General features: G+C 36.9%; 3 protein-coding genes and 1 pseudogene across 11 annotated transcripts; 3 read left to right on the top strand and 1 right to left on the bottom strand.

The window, feature by feature from the left end:
- Positions 1-7405: 7405 nt before the first annotated feature.
- On the top strand, positions 7406-10154 carry LOC126787731 (tonoplast dicarboxylate transporter-like). The gene is made up of 6 exons (XM_050513632.1): positions 7406-7964; positions 8163-8637; positions 8754-8797; positions 9134-9229; positions 9327-9837; positions 9939-10154. Exons 1-6 carry the CDS (start codon positions 7536-7538, stop codon positions 9974-9976), a joined length of 1593 nt encoding a protein of 530 aa, XP_050369589.1. The 5' UTR covers positions 7406-7535; the 3' UTR covers positions 9977-10154.
- Positions 10155-10480: 326 nt separating this feature from the next.
- On the top strand, positions 10481-12588 carry LOC126789458 (tonoplast dicarboxylate transporter-like; annotated as a pseudogene).
- A 162-nt stretch (positions 12589-12750) lies between these two features.
- LOC126788734 (U11/U12 small nuclear ribonucleoprotein 59 kDa protein-like) lies at positions 12751-15083 on the bottom strand (the record flags this gene model as incomplete). Its single annotated transcript, XM_050514749.1, has 8 exons — positions 12751-12993; positions 13253-13293; positions 13473-13858; positions 14131-14203; positions 14313-14384; positions 14453-14538; positions 14635-14695; positions 15042-15083. Coding segments are annotated over 8 exons (840 nt in total), but the record flags the coding sequence as incomplete, so codon positions are not given.
- Positions 15084-15987: 904 nt separating this feature from the next.
- Positions 15988-21015, top strand: LOC126786180 (E3 ubiquitin-protein ligase RSL1-like). Of its 9 annotated transcripts, XR_007671175.1 has the most exons (7): positions 15988-16097; positions 17080-17926; positions 18155-18494; positions 18738-19745; positions 19867-19926; positions 19994-20089; positions 20177-20331. XR_007671175.1 is itself a non-coding variant. In XM_050511930.1 (3 exons), the coding sequence occupies exons 2-3, from the start codon at positions 17145-17147 to the stop codon at positions 18402-18404; spliced, it is 1032 nt and encodes a 343-aa protein (XP_050367887.1). In that variant the 5' UTR covers positions 15988-16097; positions 17080-17144; the 3' UTR covers positions 18405-18707. The 9 variants fall into 9 exon arrangements, 1 of the variants encoding a protein (XP_050367887.1); XR_007671173.1 differs by lacking the exon at positions 20177-20331 and adding an exon at positions 20683-21015 and having other exon boundaries at positions 19867-20089; XR_007671170.1 differs by having other exon boundaries at positions 19240-19314; positions 19418-19745; positions 19867-20331.
- Positions 21016-22498: the final 1483 nt, after the last annotated feature.

The raw sequence follows: 22498 nt of genomic DNA, 5'->3' as shown, positions 1-22498 counted from the left end.
TTGATATTTTTATTATGTCTATTGTCTTTACTTGCTTGATTATAACACTTTAACTTTAACATTTAATTATGTTTTTATTGCTTTAGATGTTTTAGACTTACGTTTTCATTGTTTTTAACTTATGTATTAATTATTACTTTGGAATTTGTTACACATGTTTACTAAAATTATTTACACCATACGTGGTCAATTATCCGTTACAAATTTTTATGGCTTTAAAAATATTTGACTCAAAATATAAATTTAGTTTGAGGCTCATACCTGTCCCAACTGAGTACCAACATGTACCAAGAGTTTGATGTATCAGGTTTTGTGGTCGGTAATGGTAGCCAATTTTATTTACCAATTACAGTTGATATGGTATATGGTTTTAGGAATATTATCTTTCGTACCGTACCAAACCCAGCCCTACGAGTTTGGAAGGAGCACGAAGGGGGAGCGCGTGGCGGAAAATAACAATACCAATAGAAAAGGCAGAGGGTAATTCTGCTTTTGGGAAATGGGGCGACCTTTGTTTGTTGGGACTTGGGAACTGGGAGCCTCGTGATGCTTTAATTAACGTGGGCCTCCAAATTGGGCAACACCAGTACATTACACCAAAAAAGTAGTGCAATTAAATAGAACCTTCCATGTACTAGAATCGGGTCCCAAACACCTCACTTCGGATCCGGTTGGCACAGCTTTGCTGTGTCAAAAATTCCTTTTTTTGAATCTGCTAATTAAAATTGTTGTTGGGTTTGCTGTAAGAGAAAACAGGGTATTTGGTAAACGTTTTAAAGAGTGCTGTGGGTTTTTAATGTTGTCTTAGAATTACCAAAATGGACATTGTGTATCATCAATGATCAATTGACATGAATGTTTGTATAATGAGTGTTTTGATGACTGATTTTATGACATTTTTAGTTTAATATTTTTGGATTAAAATTGTATAAAGGAAGAGAAATCAACAAAAAATATAAACTTGACATTTTGATAACAAAATTGTGGCACTAATATTTCTTTTTATATTATTTTAAGAGGAAAATGAAACATTAATTGAAAGTTTTCTAGCCTCCATGGAGCCATTGCCATTTTGGTCTAGAATTATTCCTATGGCTCAGTTCAACTCATGAATAACCAAGAATTGGTGGCATTCAATTCATACCCATTAAGGAATCTAGCTTTATTTGTTACTAAAATTCTGACTCAAATTCTCTGAGATCATATTCCTGAAGTTCTTTGGGTCAATTGATGTGAAGACATGAGATAATGAACTTGCATATTTTATAAGGAGATGCCCGATGAATTTGCATATTTCTCAAATTGATGTAAACCCAGATTTCTCAACCCAAGCAAATTTTCTTTCACATCAGATTCTCAATTAATAAACATTAAACCACCCTCATATCCTTTTACCATAAAAAAATCCATGTCACAACCCAGCAACTCATAAGGAACACCCAACTTGAACAATTACTTACCTCTTACATAGTAAAATATTTATCTGAAATTTTGAAGAAGATGAAACTTGAATTATATATATAAACAATAAAATTGAATAAATATAGAGAAAATAGAAAACATGTTGAACAAATGACCACAGTTGGAAGTTGGATATAATATTAGGTGAGGAGATTTGGATCAAATATGGTGAGGGAAAAAGAAAGTCACCGGAAGTGGAAAGAAAAATAGAATATTGATGTAAATTCAAAAGAGCACTAAGAAATAAAAACAACCACCACCCTGCTTTTGATAATCAGGTGTTACCCGCAACCCGCTTTTGCCTGAAAGCTAAAATTTAGAGCTTACCAAACACCCCAAACAAGCACCCAAAGCGCTTTCAGACCAAAAACAGGTGACAAGCACCCAAAGCTCTTTCATCTATATATTCTAATAACCTAAAAGTGGCTCTGTCAATCAATTTAGCTGTAAAAATATAACAATACCCCCTTTTGTATTAATTTTGAATAATTTTTAATAATAAAAAGACAATTGGGTAAATATAAAAATAAGACAGTAAAATAAATAAAAAATATTTTTCAAACCGGTAACTACTTTATCACCAGCCACCTATATAACCTCTCACTTATTTTTCTTTAATAATTTATATTTTTATTCTCATAATTCAAAATATAATTGTAGAAAAAAATATTACACATGCGGAGCATGTGAATATGATTGCTTTTATTAAAGAAATTTCTAGGGCTGGACATATATCGGTTCGGTTCGGTTTTTAGTACAAACCGAAACCGAACCACTTTAATCGGTTTCTTAGAAATTCAAACTATTTACCGAATTAAATTAATTTGAACCGAAACAATCGGTTTAACCGAAATTCGGTTCGGTTTCGGTTCACACCTCATACGTAATTTTTTTTTAATTTTTCAAGAGGTGAGACTCAAATTCCTACCCAAAGATGATGTCACAAATCAGTACATCACACGCACGTTTCATTAATAACTATATAAATATTATATTTTTCTCATTTTGATAGATATTTTTAATAAAACATCAAAAAAATGTTAATGTTGGTATTTAAACTCCTGACCTAGAATATAACAATCATGCATTCTACGAACTGCAGTAGACAACCTTCTATGTCATGTTTTGTTATTTTTTGTACTAATACCCATTATTTATTATTTGTTAAATCATTAAATAAAATTCGGTTGGTTCGGTTTTAAATCGGTTAGTTTGTTCACGTAAACCATTTTCAAACCGTTTAAACCGGTTTCAGTTCGGTTTTCTTCATTTTTAAACTACATCTCTTCGGTTCGGTTATCCGAGCCATATTTTCAGTTCGGTTTGGTCGGTTTTGCTTGTTTAATTCGGTTTATGCCCACCCCTAGAAATTTCCATGAGTTAAAACTGGAAGCTCTTCACAAATGTGGAGGCTTGATGTTTATAATTGACACTGAACGGTGATCTCAACATATAAATGGATAAGGTTACAGCCTTACACCATGCGTTTACTTAAACGCATTAAAGAATTTGTATCTTCAAATTGAAGTCGTGTTGCGGCATCTGCTTCACGAAGCTAAAACAGGCGGCACAAGGCAAGACGAAGATTGAAATCGAGTTGTTAGAACAGGTAGATCAAATTTTTTGACAAGGAAAAAGAACTAAAAATGTTTCTACCTAAAGCACCATGAAGGCAATGAAGTAAACTCAATGAAAGTGTCTTAAGTTACGGGCCTAACAACATAATTTATGTAGACAGTTTCACGTCTGGACCGCAAGAACACATTGTTCCTAAAGCCCAACTGATATCCAATGAACTTAATTCTGCGATACAAAATTGACTATAGAAGCCGTTTAGCTTATCAAATGGTCATTTAATAGAAGCCGTTCTCCACTTCTCCATACGTTTATAGAAAAGGACAGGATTTCAAAGACTGAATGTTAACTGTCGACGAAGGTGTTCAGAAATTGCAGTACGTACAAGCACCGACATAATTAAGCTGCTGGAGTTGCTAGTCAGCTGACTGTGTTTAATATATTGAAGTAACAAGTAAGGACCATTAGCTGGTCACTCCCTCTTTCGATCAAGGGGTCGGTCTCATCAGTGAGTCGCCGATGGGGGTTAGCTAGCTCCGCGATCTCTAAATACACACATGAGAGTTGGTGACATGGTGTGATATATTGCGGAACTGGCATAATTTTAGTTCATGCAGTGCAGTGCGTATAATGTTCGCATCAAGAATACAAGCTAGAGGTATACGATCTCTCTTGATGTGTGGAAACGGCTAACAAATGAGTCTAATAATACCGATACTCCCCCAATTTTAATCACTCGGTGGAGTTTATGTATGAGATTTTCTACAAAATGACTCGACATTAGTATGTGTGGTAGCAATTTTTATAACTAAAAAATGACTTTTCACATTTTCCAATGTGAAATTTTAAATGGCTCAAATGTAAGCCAATCAATTGTTAACATCTCATTCACGTCCCAATTCCTATATATTTAGATGGCCATATGTCTGTACATACATAAATAATAGCAATTGCAAGTTTGGTGCAGATGAATCGTTTTATGTAAAACCAGCCAAAAGTTAGGCCATGATGTCCAAGATTAAATTCAATTCAGAGTGTACTTATATCGTAGGAAAAGACCCACACAATTCGGAGTATACGTATATCGTACGGAAATTCTGATCCCGTCCCGTTTCATAATAGTGGGACGAATAATTTTTATCATGTTTCGTCCCGTCCCACCTTTAATGAAAACTTAAAAATTCTTATATATTTGTATCAAAATGAAACTAATTTATGTTCTTAATAACTCCAAAATTATATCAACTCAAATAGTATACTTTTTTGAACATAATATGCATTTTTATATTAAATTTTCATTATTGAATGTTACTTTGTTAATAAAAAAGTAAAAATATAGGTTTTTATTTAACTTTATAGAAAGGTGGGATTTATCCCGTCCCGTCCTAACCGGGATTAATCCCGAGTGAGATGCATTCTTAAAAACACTCGTCTCGTCCCGATCTCGTCTCGAATCAAAAGAGTGGGAAGAGACGTGGGAAGAACCCGTCCCGTCTCGTCCCGTGCCCACCCCTATATAAATTGATACCAACTTTAGCTAACAACAAGGGCGGATCTAAACTTAGGGTTGGTTGGGCTCAAACCCAATCAAGATTTTTTTTGGGAAAAAAAAACTAGGGGTGTATATATACATTGTATTAGACATAAGCAACTCTCATTCATTCGACCTTTTTGTCTATTTGTTAATGTGTATTTGCCAAGGAGGCTCAATTAAAGTCATAGTCTTACGGTCCTACATGGTTTGTCAGACTAATCCACTAAATTCTACTCTCTTTTTTTCTATTTTTTTCTTTTTCCAGTGAATTGCATACTACAAGTATAAACTATTATTATTTTCAATTTAAATAGAACAATTAATTGAATTTTCTTACTTGATGTGATTCTCTTCTAGTTTGTTTCGAATTTTGTTGTGTTTGTGGCTAGAGTCCCTAGAGAGATGCATGCATGGAGTGAGAGAAATCAAACAACTACTTATTGGCTTTTGGGTTCTTGGCATTCTAATACTAAATTAGTGATTCATAACTGAAAATTTATCGAACGGTATAGTTAAATTTAGTTAGTTTATATTTTTATATTACATTTGAGGGGTCAGATTAACTATGTCGTCCCCCCTTTTACTACGTGTATTTTTTGTCCAAATTAATATACATTTTTCACACTACTGAGATTTTTCATTGCAATTTTTTTTATTTTAATAGAGAACTCAAACTCATCCGGACTCTAATTCCTAGATCGCTAACAAGTCATAATGGCTTATTTCCTCTAGAACAGAGGACGAAGCTTCCCGAGCTGCACATGTTCATGCTACTTTGGTGCTTTTGCCTCTTGTGATGAATGAAATCAACTAACAGATGCCAAGAAACCTAATGAGGAAAGAGGTTTGCCTATGATTTCACATGACTGAATCACGAAGGTATGCCAATACATGACTCTGGAAAGGTGTTGAATCCATCATTCATTTTCTTTCACGAACGTACGTGTTGATCCGTTTGACACTGTTAACGAAAACCCGGAATATATACTTGCTAACATACACTGAGGTAATATAAACACTGTTGAATTTTGTAAGTGCTTTGTAAGAAGCACGTACCTGTTTCTTAGCGTGAACTAAAGCACTAATTTCTCATAGAGCTTTCTTCATCAACCATATCAACTACCCCAAAACTCCTACATCTATTTAACTTCAAGAATATTCAGTCCCCATATAGTTTGTTCAAATATAGGCATCTTCATCAACCATATAAAAAAATACTCCTATAAGTGCTTAAAGTTAAATTATTGTAGCATAACTAGTATTCTTTCATCAAATAACAGTTTTAAGTATCGTCGATGGTCATAGAGATAGTTTTATACGAGCAGCTGGAGGACCCTTACAATGTTTCCTAGCATTATTCTTTTCCCCCGATACTCAAATCCATTAGCTTCACACGATGATTGATTGGCGCTACACCAATACACCTAGTGTGATCGATTGGCACATATCACACACCCATGTGAGTTATATATCACAGTAGTTGGGAGAAGAATGGAAGCGCCGCCCATGTTTGTGTATTCTTATGAATTCGGGCATCACTTTCATGGACAGAATCAGCATTATTGAACAGGATGATTGTGCTGCTAGTCCCACACATTTCTCTATTTTCGGTATGTAATCTCTTACCTTAAATTGGGCAACCAAATTCTAGGTCAGTGATAATGCATCCTCCAACTACGTACTCAAGAAATAAATTAAAACTATACTAGTAGTTAGTTTTAGTTTATCTACTCCCCACCATTCACAATCTTCTCATGATTTTTTAAATTTAATTTTACTTTTATTTTTATAGTTTACCATATAATTCATCTCACATATTTTTTTCACTTTTACTTATTTATGGCATGATCATTTTAGAAATTTCAAAAGTTTAATAAAACTGTTAAAACCAAAGCCACGTCTCTTATTATAGTAATGAAAATATAAAGAAAAAATAAGAGCTATACAGATTGGATCGATTGCGTATAATTGCTCTATAATAAATGACGGTATTGTATCGTGACAAAGACACCGAGTTTGGCAATGGCATGGCATGATCCAATCCTAACCAGTGATCTATTAGTAGCAGAAACTAGGACTACGTTAATCAATCAAAGAAAAAAAACTAGGACTATGTTAATGACTTTCGAAATATAATATAGAAGATGGGATGAGGATGATCACGTCTATTGGCATGAATTTTCAAGTGAATTATTTGAATGCAGGGGCCAGTCGCTTTGAATTAATTATTTTGCATTATTTGATAGACGTCCCCATTCGACAGGAACTATAATCCAACAAATTATGCAAGCTTGCTTACCTGTTAACTCAATCTTTGGGCCAGGCAAATCGACTTCGGCCCGCCACTTGTATAGACACGTCATCTTGAAGTCCACGGTTGTACAGTTGGCCACATATCCATGTTCCTGACGTCAAAAATAGAGAAATTATGTTATGATCCGAAGTGTATATCTAGCTTGTGGTGATTCACATAAGTTATTTACCACACAATGTCAGATAACTCGAAAATAACATTCATCTGCTCGTACCTCTTAACAGTAAAAAAGTGCAAATGCCACGGTTAATTTCCGATTAACAAGTAACTAGAAAATCATTAATCTCATGCTCTAGGATAAAATAGGAGAAACTGAAGAGGAAAAACCGAAAAAGAAAATAGTGGTTCGTATGAGCCCATCTGGCACATTTTGTGGACAATTGGTCCTACCAAAATGGAGTGAAAGACTGTCCAAAGGAGAAATGCCATACCTGGATATACATTCCACAACCTGTAGCACATAAATGACATATTTATGAGTACGCATACGCCGCATACCAATCATCCAGAATAATCAAAATTTCAACCATTTGAACATTATTTAGAGAAAGAGAGTTTGCATACTACTACTTCCTTCTAATCCCTCACCACCAATCATAAAACCAAACCATTCTCTTCTCTTATTCATCCCACTATTCCAATACCAACATTATGGATCATAATCACGATCCCGTCTCCGACGATCCCAACACTCCGCTTCTTCCACTCCAAGACCAAACCCACCGATCACAAAGCTTCCACTCAGCCATGAAATCCGTTCTCACGCCCAATAACTTCTATGTAGTTTTAGGACCTCTTCTATGCGCAGCCATATGCGTTTTTGTGAAGATAGACGGGCCGGTGAGTAGCCGGAACATGCTGGCAGTGATGGCTTGGATTTTCGCTTGGTGGCTGACGGGGGCGGTGCCGATGCCTATAACCTCCATGGCTCCTCTCTTCCTCTTCCCGCTTTTTGGAATAGCTTCAGCTGATGATGTTGCTCACTCTTACATGGACGATGTCATTGCTCTTGTCCTCGGCAGCTTCATTTTGGCTTTAGCTGTTGAGCATTACAACATTCACAGAAGACTCGCCTTGAATGTAAGTTGCCAACTTTCAAGTCCCCTCTGTTTTCTGGTTCGTCAAGATTATTAGTTCAGCTAGCTAGGATAGGATGCCAACAGAACATATGCATACCATAGAGGTCATTAATCAATGTAATTAGCAAAAGATAAGATTAACTAAGTGATTACTAATTATTTAACCGAATAATGGATAATTGGATATGGTCCTATACAGATTACAATACTCTTCTGCGGGGATCCACTGAACCCTCCCCTGCTCCTCCTTGGGATTTGCGCCACGACAGCGTTTGTGAGCATGTGGATGCACAACGTGTCAACTGCGGTGATGATGATGCCGGTGGCGACCGGAATCCTGCATCGCTTTCCGGTGGGTCTCGATCGGTCCGTGTCCAGCAAGTTCTGCAGAGCTGTGGTTCTAGGGGTGACTTACTCCGCTGCCATTGGAGGGATGAGTACTTTGACCGGGACAGGTGTCAATTTGATATTGGTTGGAATGTGGAAGAGCTATTTTCCTGAAGCGGAGCAGATCAGCTTCAGTACTTGGTTCCTCTTTGGATTTCCATTGGCTCTGTTGATTTTCTTGGCTTTGTGGATCATACTTTGCTGCTTGTATTGCTCCAAAAGTTCAGGCCCTGCTCTCTCTGCTTACTTGGACAAATCCCATTTGAAGAGGGAGCTGGAAATGTTAGGTATTATACACCCCTCAAATTAGTGTTCTTTTCATTGAAGTGGCTATATATATATATAACTTAATTTGTTATGTTATTGTTTGCAATCTACTCATAACTAGTGTTCATGTGTTTAGGTCCAATGGCTTTTGCCGAGAAGATGATATTAGCTGTATTTTCGGTATGTATCTATGAATAGTTTGAAGCTTTGTGTGCGTTGAAAATATACTTACTTATTACCGGCCGGTTGTATACAACTATGTGTTTATCTGTCACACTTTTTAAAGTTTTTTTGAGTAAGCGTAGAGAGAAACAATGTCATCCTACGAAAATTATTAAAAGGAAAAAAGATATAAAGAGAAACGAAAGACAAATAAATATTCCTCAACTAAATAAGAAACACTAACGAAAACGAAAATTAAAAAAATTTAATCTGTCACACTTTTTTAAGTGTTTGTTAATACATAAAAGGTAGCGTGGACAAATAACTAGAACCATGATGCGATTCGTTGTGCAGATGTTGATTGTTTTGTGGATGACAAGAAGTATTACAGATGATGTTCCCGGCTGGGGAGCCCTCTTCAATGGGCGCGCTGGTGATGGAACTGCCAGTGTGAGTATTGGCCCTTAATGATCTTTTATTCTTTCACTTCAAGTTTGATTACCATGCCAATTGAAGCGTGACTTGAAAGCTGAAATTTGTAATGTAGGTTATGATGGCAACATTGCTGTTCATTATTCCTAACAAGAAGCAAACAGGTGAGAAGTTGATGGACTGGAACAAATGCAAGAAGCTACCATGGAACATTGTGTTGTTACTAGGAGCTGGTTTCGCCATAGCTGACGGGGTCAGAACGAGTGGCCTCGCAGATATACTATCCGAAGCCTTAGATTTCTTGGAAGTAGTCCCCTACCTGGCAATTGCACCAGCCGTGTGTCTCATCAGTAGTACCATCACTGAGTTTACATCAAACAACGCCACTACCACACTAGTGATCCCTATCCTAATTCAAATCGCCAAAAGTATGAATGTGCATCCCCTGCTTCTTGTGATTCCAGGAGCCGTCGGGGCTCAATTTGCTTTCCTGCTTCCGACAGGAACCCCTTCAAATATAGTCGGGTTCAGCACTGGCCACATTGAAATCAAAGATATGATCAAGGTTGGCTTGCCATTAAAGGTTGCCGGAATTGCAGTGCTTACACTTTTGATGCCTACCCTAGGTAACATTCATATTTCTTTTCTCTACCCATCTTATCTTTGATTAGTAGTTCGGCATGATTTTATATCAATATGTGATTGTTCAATTTTTTGGCTACTGCAGGAACTTATGTATTTGGAACTAATGAGCCAGTTCTATGATGCACGGTTGGGTCTTGATATAGAAAAATTAATGTATATAGTATACAAATACCGTGGAAAAAGGAAACGAGGGCAACAACTTTGCTTCCCTCATTTCTCCCTGTTATTTTGCATTACTTCATTGGTTGCACTATTGTGTGTATATTTGATTGTCCACCTTATTACAATCATTTTCAATTACGGCTCCTTTAATCGTTCATATGCATTATCATGATTCATGACTCTATGAGATCATAACCTTGCTGAAAATGTCCTTTAAACATTATAATACTAAAATTGGAAATATACAACTAGTGTCACATGTTTTCCCATATTTTAATTTTTCAAGAAATCTATTTGTATTTCCTAAAAACCACAACCTGCAGTTTCGCACAGTTATGAGGGAACAACAGATGAGCGCAAATGCCGCTCCCCTATACAATGCTACACTGTACAATACTCACACAGCCACAGAAAATTTGATTCTCTTGAATATGATGTTCGTCAGTTTTGATATCCAAGTTAATGAACAATACAGAATCGAACAATTCGAAGCAAATTAAACAATACCATTTCCTCTCATTTCGTCACAATAAAACAATCAAGAAGAATCACATGGATAGTCCCACCACTCCTAACAAAATCCCACTTCTGTTCGTCATTGAAATCAATCCTAACATGCAACAACTTCTCCATTCTCCTAGGACCTCTTTTGAGCGCCATTGTATGCCTTTGTGTCAAGTTCGATGGCAATGTGACTAGCCGGAACATGCTAGCTGTGCTGGCTTGGATCTTTGCCTGGTGGCTCACAGAGGCTCTGCCTATGCCAATAACATCAATGTCTCCACTCTTTCTCTTCCCATTCTTCGGCATTGCCTCCGCGGATGATGTTGCACATTCGTACATGAACGATGTCATTGCCCTTGTTCTCGGAAGCTTTATATTGGCTCTTGCTGTTGAGCATTATAACATCCACAAAAGATTGGCCTTAAACGTCAGTACTAATTCCTTCTCTTCTCAACGTGCTAGTTTTCTCCCTCGATTGCTTTCCTTATTGTTTCTAAATATATTTCTCATTTCAGTTATGCATTACATAATAGATTACACTGCTATTCTGCGGAGATCCTCTTAATCCGCCATTGCTGCTTCTGGGAATATGTGCGACCACAGCATTCATTAGCATGTGGATGCACAACGTGGCTACAACGGTAATGATGGGGCCGGTAGCCACAGGAATTCTTCATCGTTTTCCGACTGGCCCCAACCAGCCAGCTGTTGTGGGCAAGTTTTGCAGAGCTGTGATTCTGGGGGTGATATACTCAGCAACCATAGGAGGGATGAGCACTCTCACTGGGACTGGTGTGAATCTCATATTGGTTGGAATGTGGAAGAGCTATTTCCCAGAAGCAGAGGCGATCACGTTCAGCACTTGGTTCCTCTTCGGGTTCCCTTCCGCTTTGGTCATGTTCTTCGCAATGTGGGCAGTCCTTTGCTACTTGTATTGTTCCAGGAGCTCGGGGCAGGCGCTATCTCCTTATTTCGACAAGGGCTATTTGAGGAAAGAGCTTGAAATGTTGGGTAAGACCCCTCAAATTTTTAATCACATACAGACGTTTCTAGTGTCTCATTGCATTGATATGTACGTGGTTGGTATGGTATAAGCAGGTCCAATGGCTTTTGCTGAGAAGATGGTTTTGGCTTTGTTTTCGGTGAGAACAAAAGATTAGTCTTTCATAGTATTGATTTTGTACAGAACTACAGAAGACGTTCCAAGTTTCATCTCAATATTTTTGTTTGCAGCTGCTGATTTTTTTGTGGATGACAAGAAGCATAACAGATGATATTCCTGGGTGGGGAGTCCTCTTCAACGGGCGTGCCGGCGATGGAACTGCTAGTGTGAGTTTTAAGACTAGGAGAGAAGTTATGTTTGATGGTTAACTTTGGTTTTGAAATGTGAATTGTAAACAATGTAGGTTATGGTGGCAACTTTGTTGTTCATTGTTCCAAGCAACGCAAAAGGGTGCAAAATTGATGGACTGGAACAAATGTAAGCAGCTACCATGGAACATTATATTGTTACTGGGTGCTGGTTTGGCCATAGCAGACGGAGTTCGATCTAGTGGCCTAGCTAATATCTTGTCGAAAACATTGGATTTCTTGGAAGCAGTCCCATATTTAGCCATGGCACCTGCTGTGTGTCTCGTTAGCAGTACCATCACCGAGTTAATAACATCAAACAATGCTACTACGACGCTTATTGTGCCTCTCCTAATTCAGATAGCAAAAACCATACATGTGCATCCACTGCTTCTCATGGTTCCGGGAGGCATTGGTGCGCAGTTTGCTTTCCTGCTTCCCACATCAACACCTTCAAATACAGTTGGATATGCTACCGGCCATGTTGAAATTAGGGATATGATCAATGTTGGTTTGGCAATAAAGATTACTGGCATTGCCGTGCTTTCCGTTTTGATGCCTACACTCGGTAACTTTCCTTCTCTGCTATCAGCCAACTCTCAACTAGATCTCCCTAATTGTACATGATTTTGTATTCATGTCATTACTGATTAGTTTTGGACTTTTTGTCTACTGCAGGAGTCTTTGTTTTCGGGACAAATGCAAGAGTTGCTTGACTTGAAAATGAATGTTATAATGTCTTGCAGAAACTTGGGTACAAGCAAATGCATCGATGAAAATCAATAGTGTAAACTGGACAGAAAGTACACTTTCAGACACTGTACATGGTTGTAAAACTAGCAAAGTAGTGAAATGGCGTACATAACTAGCACAAACCACAGTAGGTATTTAATATGTGAACGAATTTAAACAAGCATCAAAAGTCATTCACAGTTTGCTTAAACAATTATCAAGTTCATTGTTCATTACTATTGTCATTTCCACAAGCAAAATGGGGTCGAATCAGCATCCTAATCAATAATCTTTAGGGTCTAATCAATAATCACTTAGGTTGCAGAAGGTAAGACGCCCAGATATGATCTGCAGGAGGTGGAGGTTGAACCCGGTGTCCTGGTATCGGGCTGCAGCAAATACAGCAGAATCATAGAGTTATGCATCATTTATCAGAATACGCAAGTTATTAGCGTTCTTAATCAGTGATTTCGCATACCATAACCACAAAAGGTAAAGCCTCTAGAGAGCCTTTTGCCCTGATATGGTTTTGATGGTGTATAGTGGAACAGGTAATGGATTCACAACTTAAGTGTAAAGGCACTACTTGATTATTAGATAGGGAAAATCAGATTGGCTTCAGTTATTAAGAAAGGAATTGGTACTCACCGTCCTCCTGGTCTTATATAGGCTTCCCATGTTCTTCTCACCTGCAAGCAATAAGTCGTGATTATCATTCAATACCAGGACAGAAGATATCACTATAACTTAAAATTAGCCAAGGCTTAAATTGAGGGCGGCTGCACCGGCCCTTAATTCTAAAGAAAAAAAAGAGAGAGAAATGTTTAGACTTAAAAGAGCCTTTATTTGAAAGTGGTAATCTACATACCTCAATAAGGGTGCCCATATCAGTATTGCTGCCATGATAGTAGAATTCCATAGGTATATTGGCCACAGCATCATAAGCTCCTCTATAGCCCTCTCCTTGTAGAATTTGTTTTTCAGATTCCTTGTTAGTCACTGCCGTAGAGTCGCCTTCATTAATGCTTGGAATTTTTGGGCATTTACTTTCCTTACTCTCGCCTTGAGCACCGGTCTTATCAATGGAATCAGGTCTGAAATTCTCGGTTGTTTTCCTTGATTGCTCGGCAGTTGCAATGGCATCCCTAGCAGCATCCATGTCAGCTGCCAGGATCGCTTGATGTTCCTCCTCCTCCTCAACTGCAGCTCGTACTCTTTCAAGAAATTTATCATCCTCTTCTGGAAGAAAATGACCTGCATAGAGACAAAAACTACCACAAGTTAGACTAAGCAGGATGATGATGAGGACCAAGTTTAAAACAATAGGCTGCAGCTGAACATATTATATAGAAGAAGAGGTATATATACATCACATAACTGCCTCATACTCGACATAAACAGCTTGAGAGATGTAGTGCCAAGAGGCATTCTAGGATGATGATACATGATCACATGCTTTTATTGCTAACATAGACATGACAGTAGAAACAAGATAGCAGCCCATATAGAAAAAAATCAGAACAAACCTTGTTCTCCATTTTTTTCAATCCTGATGGAGCAGAACTCTTGCAATTTCTCCACAATCAATACCGTCTCAAGCTGAAATATGAACATGAAATCAAACTATTTGACATTTTTTCCAAAACTTAAAAGAAAAGACAGCACAGCAACATCATCACACAGCATGTTGCTTACAACTCGATCTTACCTTGGATTCCAGTCTCTTTCTCTCTTCCTTTGCTTTAAGTTTAAGGCTTGCAATTTTCTTCATGTCTTCCATCTTTCAGATCATGCCTAGCTTACTAAGAAAAAAACGCAGCAACATAGGAGAGGTTAATACTTCAATGCCTTGCGTTTGGCTATATCCTTAGCAATTTCCCTAGCTCTCCACTCATCAGCTTCTCGATCAGCTTCATCAAACATTTCGTTCCTTTACATCACCATAACGAAAACCAAAATAAGAGGAAGATATGCACATTAAACATTTCAACTTAATGTAAAGAGAGTAAAGGGACCAAAGCAACCCACCTCTGCGATCATCTCGGCAATGCGCTTCCTCTTTCTCTTCCTCCAAAGTTTATTCCTCTTGGACTTGCACCTTTTGTTGTATAACGCAGACGTTACAAACTTAATTAATTAGGTACAATAATTTGACATACATGTTGGTTTAACTATGAGCATATTTTTCTTGGGGTTAGGTCTACATTGTCAGGTATTTTAGGTCAAGAAAAATGTACGTATCAAACATAATGTTATATTTTATATTAATTAAATTAGAAACGCGTAGTAGTTGAAAAGTGAGTGATTAATTTGTTTTCTCTCAGTTTTTCTCCGCATATATAGAATATAACTGCATATATATAATATAATGTCTTTTCATTTTCTATTTTTACCATCATAGCCTTGGTTTTTTTGTGAAATTCTGTGACAAAGAGACATCCGAAAGTTTACAATTTGATGAAACACTGACTGCTTGTTTTATAGTAGTAGAGATATATATTAATTAAAGTAATTTAGCAAATGGAACTGCCAAGTTGCTAATTCATTTTTTTGCCCTTGATCTATTAAACAACTTAATTTCAGAAGTTTCATAAACAAAATGGTAAAACGAGAAAAATTCACTAAATATTTTGATAGTTTTCCTATGCAATATAATTTTCACCTTTTGGAATTTGATGTCTAGAGTTTAGAGCATTGTGATTGGCAATTGGACAGTGTTTAATAGTTAGACAATTAGATTGTGTTTGATAGTTAGACAATTAGATTGTCTACATTGCTGTATCTTATTCTATGCTTTGCTAAAGTTGAATGCATATGCATAATGTATAAATGTATTACAGGGTTGAGCTTGTGAACTTGTGATGGCTCAAAATATTGGTACTAGTTTTTCTAAAGCTTCTAGTCCAATAGGTTCTACTCCAACGACATCTACCCCTTCATAAGAAAATTTAGAAACATTATGGATCGGATGATGTTGATTGGGAGTATATGTTTATAAATATATTAAATTTAATTAAAAATTAATAAATTAGATAAATTTGATACATTCTGATATATCTCAATATATCTATTATATATTACTTTTTTACTTAACCGATATAATACCGATGACTGCTATTTGAACGATGACATGTGCTAATGGAGATACTTTAAATAAGAGAAAGCGAGAGAACAATTGAAGTTTGAAAAGACATCGAGTATTTACTAAATAGAAAGAAAAAAAGGGTAAAAGAACAAAGCCCATTGTTTTGCAGGCCATCAAATCCTACTTCGTGATTTAAAGAAAAAACCCTACTGCGTAAAACCTTCAGCCTGGCTCACTCGTAGAAAACCTGACGGATGGCCCTGGCCTTCATGACTTTTTTGCCCCTGCTCTCCTTTACATTTACGAAAAAGGGTTTCTGGGTCGTTTTAGTTCTTTCGTTTTCTGCTCTATGCGCTCTCTCTCTCTCATGGTTCTGTAGAGTTTGGCCTCCTTTGGTGGTCTTGATCGGTAAGTTCTCCCCTGGGTTTCAATCTCGGTGACATTTCGATTGCAGTGGTTAGGGTTTGTGATAGAATTACTTTCAATTGAGATTTCATACTCACTCTGAATTTTCAAATTCTTTTTCTCTGTATTGCATTGATTCGATTTCTCATTTCATTCCCATCACTTTTCCTGAATTGAATTCATCATGTTCACTCGGGATTTTTTCTAAGTGCTTTGCTGTTGTTGATATGATCCTTTTGCAATATGATAATAATGTATACTTGTCTGTGCAATCAATCAGTGACAATGAGAACATAGCAGGTATGCAACATATGTAATTCTTGATTATTGTGGTTGTCTTTCTCAATCAGTTCTTGAAAGGTCTGTGCCCGTTCATGTTTAACAACAGAATTTCAATTCATTTTTTAAACATAATCATGTGCGGTGTGAGTGTGAATTTCTAGATTTGTGTTAAATTGAGAAATTATTCCTTTTTGTTGTAATAATCTTCTTCTCCAATAAAATTGTCCTAATCTTGGTTTGATAATCTTTGCCTTCACAGTATCAGAATGATCTTTTGGTATTGTACATTCTATTTTAAAATGATGCTTTATCTGAATTTTTAGATCTGAATTACAGGCATATTAATATTCTAAGTTCAACTCTTTCTCCCTCCTAATGCTATTATGCGAATATCGTATTGTTACCACAGTAAAGAACTGATTTAAGTTTGCATCATTATCTTTGGCATTTGCAAGTTTCCAATGTAAAAAACTTAACCTTTTTATGTGTGTTTGACAATTAAGAAGCCATTTACATTGTTAACTCAAACATATATGAATTTGATTGTTACCCAATAACATAGCTTCTAAATGTGAAGTACTTGGTCTTCATATGGAGCAGACTCCTTAAAACCAATCAGCTTCTGCAACATTTGAGCTATTTAGTATTTTCCAGTACCAAATAAATTGGGTCCGTTGTTTTACGTTGGAATATGATTTTGCAGTTACCAGAAAGATAGAGCCTCGCAGCAACGCGCAGGTGTGCTTCCTAGTTTTGTGCTAAGGATTGATGAAGTCCAACGTGATATTCATAGATGACGAAGGAGACCTGGAAAAAGCTCCTAGTCCCACTAAAGTAGGTAACTTCATTGATCTCTCTGCCGACACCCTAAACTATTACGATAGTGATAGTGATGAAGAGGTTAGGGTTCTTAGGTTTAAACCCTCCAATATCCATTTCGGGAAAAGGAAGCGAACTAAAACCTTAAACGAGGGATCTTGCTCCAATTCCAAACCCCCATCTTTTGCATGTGAAATTTGTTTAGAGACCAAGTCGGCTCACGAGTCTTTTAGTGTCAAAAACTGCAGCCATGTTTATTGTACTGATTGCATAGTGAAATATGTGGACTCCAAGCTCCAAGGAAATATAGCAATCATTGAGTGCCCTGCACCCGATTGTGAAGGGTCCCTGGATCCCGAACACTGCCATTTGATTTTGAAACCTGAGGTGTTTGAAAAATGGGGAATGAGGCTTTGCGAGGAATTGTTTATTGGGTCTCAGAAACGTTACTGCCCCTTTAAGGACTGCTCCGCAATGTTGATTGACGATGGGCAAGAGGTAGTGAGGGAATCGGAGTGCCCTAATTGTAAAAGATTGTTCTGTGTGCAGTGTAAGGTTCCTTGGCACGCCAAGGTTACTTGTGCCGAGTTCAAGAGGTTGAAGAAGGATGATGATGCTGAAAAGGGGGATATCATGATGGAGAAACTTGCTTACAAGAAGCACTGGAGAAAGTGCCCATGGTGTGGGATCTATGTGGAAAGAATAGGTGGCTGCACATCAATACCATGCAGGTCTGTTTGCCAAGAACATCGATCCTAAATTTTTCACATCACTAAATTTGCATCGATGTGATATCTTTTTTCATTTTGGCTATATATATTCATTTATTTTCTTGTTGTTTGCTGAATGCCTAATCCTATACTGTTTGAGTAGCTCTCGTAAGTATATAAGTGCGTGTACAACAACAGAGTGAAACTTAAGCTAAATCATATACTCCATTTTGGGTTGATTACTTGCAGGTGCGGAACTTATTTTAGCTTCCATTGTGGACGGTGGGGTTGTACTTCTTGTGGAAATCACAGAAGGAGAAATGGTCGAAGTATGGGCTACTACGTATTCTTGGAGGAGTATAGAAGGATTCACCAGGATGAACCCTATACTATTGCTAACCTTGCTTATGAGAAATGGAGATCCATGTCTCGTTCTGAAAAGAAACCCTATGAGAACCCAGAGATGGAACCGACTGTAATTCTGAGGAAGCCAAGATGAGGAGGAAACAACGAGAGTGAGTGAATGGATGATTGAGCAGAAAGTTAGTTGATGCTTTCATACATATCCTTATGGTTCATGGATATTAAGGTATGATTTTATGTTTAATGGTTTTCAGTCAGCTTTGTCAAAAATAATGAAATCTGAAATTAAATTAATTTTACTCTCCGTATTAATTTAAACTGACCTTGATCAATTAAGCAATTTGGTCCGATCACTCCGATGTATTTCGAGTTGTCTAATCACTATTTGGCAACCCTTAAATCGAACCAATTTTCTCTTTCCTCGTCTACAGTTTAATACAAAATATAAACGAACCTCATTAAATTTTAGGTGTATATGATGGAAAGCATAAATGGCGTATGTGATCTACAAACAGATCAAACAGAAAGCAGACATAGATCAGATCCATAAGAGTTGTTGTACAAACAGGGCGAGCTCGAATGCAACCTGTCATTACAACTCATAGCTATTTGAACAAGCCACCAAGGGAAGTCGACATAGTTTTAATCCTCCATATCAACAATAAACATGTCAACAAATACAAATTTGCTCTTTCTGGACACCATAGCTACACACTGTTCTTCTAAGACCGAAAGTTAAATGATGATTCTTCTGCGTGTTGTTTTTGTTATCCACTTCAGTGACGATTTCCTGGCTTAAGTTTTCTGTGCACTCCGTTTGAGTTACATTTAGAATCCACTCTCCTGTTTCATATTAGTGCATGAACCAACAGAATCAAGCTTTCTACAAAATTCACCAGACAATCACTAGGTTCAGTATACTTCCTTCTGGAATCCATTATGACCAACATCACGAATCAAAATACTGGCAGGCAAGGAAGCAGGATCTAGCTCAAAGGATCCTGAGGGAACATCACATCCTTCATCACCAGTCATCCTGAAAGCGGGTATTTGATGAGAAAATCTATACAGCTTATCATGCGGTACTTGAAACCCATGCTGCTCAGTTCGCTGAAACAAACTAACAAATCCTTTTACTTTGCTTTTCAGGTTACTCTAGAGAGGTGCTCATTCTTACTGTAAACCTGTCTTGTTTATGATCTGTACAGTTTTCTCACTATGCCGTAACACTCTCAGCAATTTCAATTGCAATACCTCGCTTTATTCCGTGGGAGGAGGGCGGGATGGAATTATAACTACTGTGTTTCTAAATCAAATTTTTGCTGTGAACTTTTATATCAACTATACTGATAATTATTAGTACTGCCTTTGTTACTTCCCTCTTTGTGCTGTAGTGTGTTTAAGTCGTTTCATAATATTCCAGGGTATGCCGGTCTTTGCTATTGGGGTTGGATTAAGTACATTCGATAAAGCATCTGTAAGTACTATGATTATGTAGACCATCTTCTCAGACAAAAGTTCCTGAAGTTGAATTGTGTGCTTCTGCTTCACCTTAATGCTTGGGCTCCTTATGGAATAAGTTATTGTTTCCATTGCAGGTTTACTACTATGTGCAGTCACACATTCAACTCAACAATTATTGAGATCGTGTTATATTTGTTAGTATACATCTTGAAGGTTCTGAAGTTTCTGAAGTCATTTTCTGATATCTTCCTTTGGTTGTAGCCTTCTGCATCGAAGAAGTATGGTAGGCCTATTACCACTTGTGTGAAGGTTTTAGATATGACTGGGTTGAGATTTTCAGCACTAAGCCAAATTAAGGTACAAATCCTTATAATTGGATGTCTCACAGTTTTAGTTAATATATTTAAGTTTGAACTATGTGGTTCTTTCCCACTATATGCACAGAGCAACATTCGTTCAATGCTCCAATGTACCTGCTGAAACTAAAAAAAAATCCAGGTTGGATTCATGTCTCAAGAGATGTAACGGTCAAGTTTCCACTTTCTACGGATACAAATGAGCTCTTTGATTCAAATATTGTTAAACCTGTTCGCAGTTGTTAATAAGTTCTTTTATGCATATTCACTAGACAATGTGAGTAATATTATCTTATTAATTAAGTTCTTTTATGGTTTTTAATTTTTATTCAGAGAGACTAAATGATATTCCTATATTTTCCCGGATGAATATGTGAGCATCTGTGTTCATCTCTCTTATGATCTCTTAGGGTAATGTGATCCTACAAAGGATTGATTTCTAAAGAATTAAGGGATCAACACTGACAATGACTGATTTAGTGATATCTACAACAGTTCTACTAATTTGAGCAATGGTCCTGATTGTCACTGGAACACTACCATGCCTTTGCTTAGTGCTTAAAGGTAACAAGTTGATTTCATTTGAACTTGCAGATTCTATGTTGCAGAGGTCCTGCTATCTTTACACTGACAATTACGATGCAATCCACCTTGTCTGACCTTTCATGGTTACCTGATTCCTGGAAGACAACTTGTTTGTCTACTGGCATGAAGCCATTTATCATGTGTGCGGGGCTATGTGAAGGGTATATGAAGCGCAAAAATAGTCGACGGAGCTATGTGAAAGATAAAACAGTCTGAGCTTGTTTAATTAGCTGGACCTTTCGATGCTTACTAGTTTCTTTCATTAGTATTTTCTATGCATAGCTTTTCTTGTATGATGTTTTATTAACTTTCTTTTGATTGGATTTATTTTTTAAATGAATTTTTCTCTTTTCTCTTCTGCTCTGATGAATGTGTTATGTGTTCTTAAAGGTTGATCTGTATTGTTTGATGGGATTCTCAGATCTATTTGCTCGGGATTTTGCTCAAGTTGTTCGCTGTGCCATATACTTGAGCAGTTGTGCTACCTAGTTTAAACTTTTAACGAACAAACTTGGTAATTGAAAAATGTTATCTGACAGAATAATAACAATTTGTTTGTAGTACGTACATTTTGTTACCGCTTAGCACGATGGTAAGTATAGATGTATGATAGATCGATATGAATTGCCAAAAGTTTTATACTTGTTGTCTTCAGCGAATGCACCATAAGCAATTCACTGAGTGATCAATCATATACAGTACAACTTTCGCCTTCTATTTTGATAAATTGTTCAACATTGTTTGGATTTCAGCATGCACATTGTATCAAAACAAACTGAAACCACGAGCTTTTCCTTACAATTATTATTTATGATGTTCTCTCAACGTACTCAATTGATAACTAAACTCTACTTTTATGGAAATCCAGTTATGATTCAAATGAAGCACTGTTAAACATGTACAGATTTATAACTTAATTAATACCTTCCTGCCTACACGAGCATCAATCAAGGAGCAAACTTAGACCTTGCACTGTATTGTAGCTACTGATCGTATGAACGAGATTGTAACTACTCAGTCACGTTCACACGGTCAGTAGTTGATCATGAAATTCATGATCAACTACTATTAGATGTAAATTTAATGGTTGAAAATAAAATAACTTAATTTTAAAAAGATTCTTCTTACTTTTGGATTTACATCCAAAAATAGTTAATCATGAATTTCATAATCAGCTACTAACCGTGTGAACGAGATTTTTAACCACTGTATGCCGGTACAAAAACTCCCTGACTTGGGATGCTTCTATTTAAGATTTCGTCTCTAAGAATAAGTGGGACAAATCAAAGCTTCTCTAGTTCTTTTATGGATCAGCAGCGAAACAGATCACGGGAATCGCTCGAGATTTTGATAAATTCACTGAATCGCCTTCAATAAAGAGATTCCCTCGTTCAAAAAAGAGAGAGTAGGGGCTGCTCGCTGCATGCTATATACTTCAATAATGAATAAGGGACAAGCCCAGAAACCCAATAAGAAGGAACCCAATCCCAACAAACAAAGTAAAGACGAGTACAGATCAAGTTGATCAACTAATTAAATTAGTCATAGGCTATTCCTAAATAGGTTAGTACACTTTTATGACTTTGTGTGCCTTTGGGTTCTATAACAAATAGGAATAGGAATAGCAAAAGTAGGTTTAGGGAAGTTATAAGTTTACTATATTATCTAAAGATATGATTTTCAGTACCTACCATAACCATAGTATGTAACTCTCTATATAAAGAGGCTCCTATCAATGAATGGTGTGTATCTTTGAGTATTGCTTGTAAGAGTTGATTGTATTCAAGCAATATCGGTGATCGAACAATGAATTGTTTCTCCTACA

The sequence above is a fragment of the Argentina anserina genome, chromosome 3 (assembly GCF_933775445.1).
Source record: "Argentina anserina chromosome 3, drPotAnse1.1, whole genome shotgun sequence".
NCBI lineage: Eukaryota > Viridiplantae > Streptophyta > Magnoliopsida > Rosales > Rosaceae > Argentina > Argentina anserina.
Note: the sequence above shows the minus strand (reverse complement) of the source record. Positions and strands in the feature narration are given on the sequence as shown.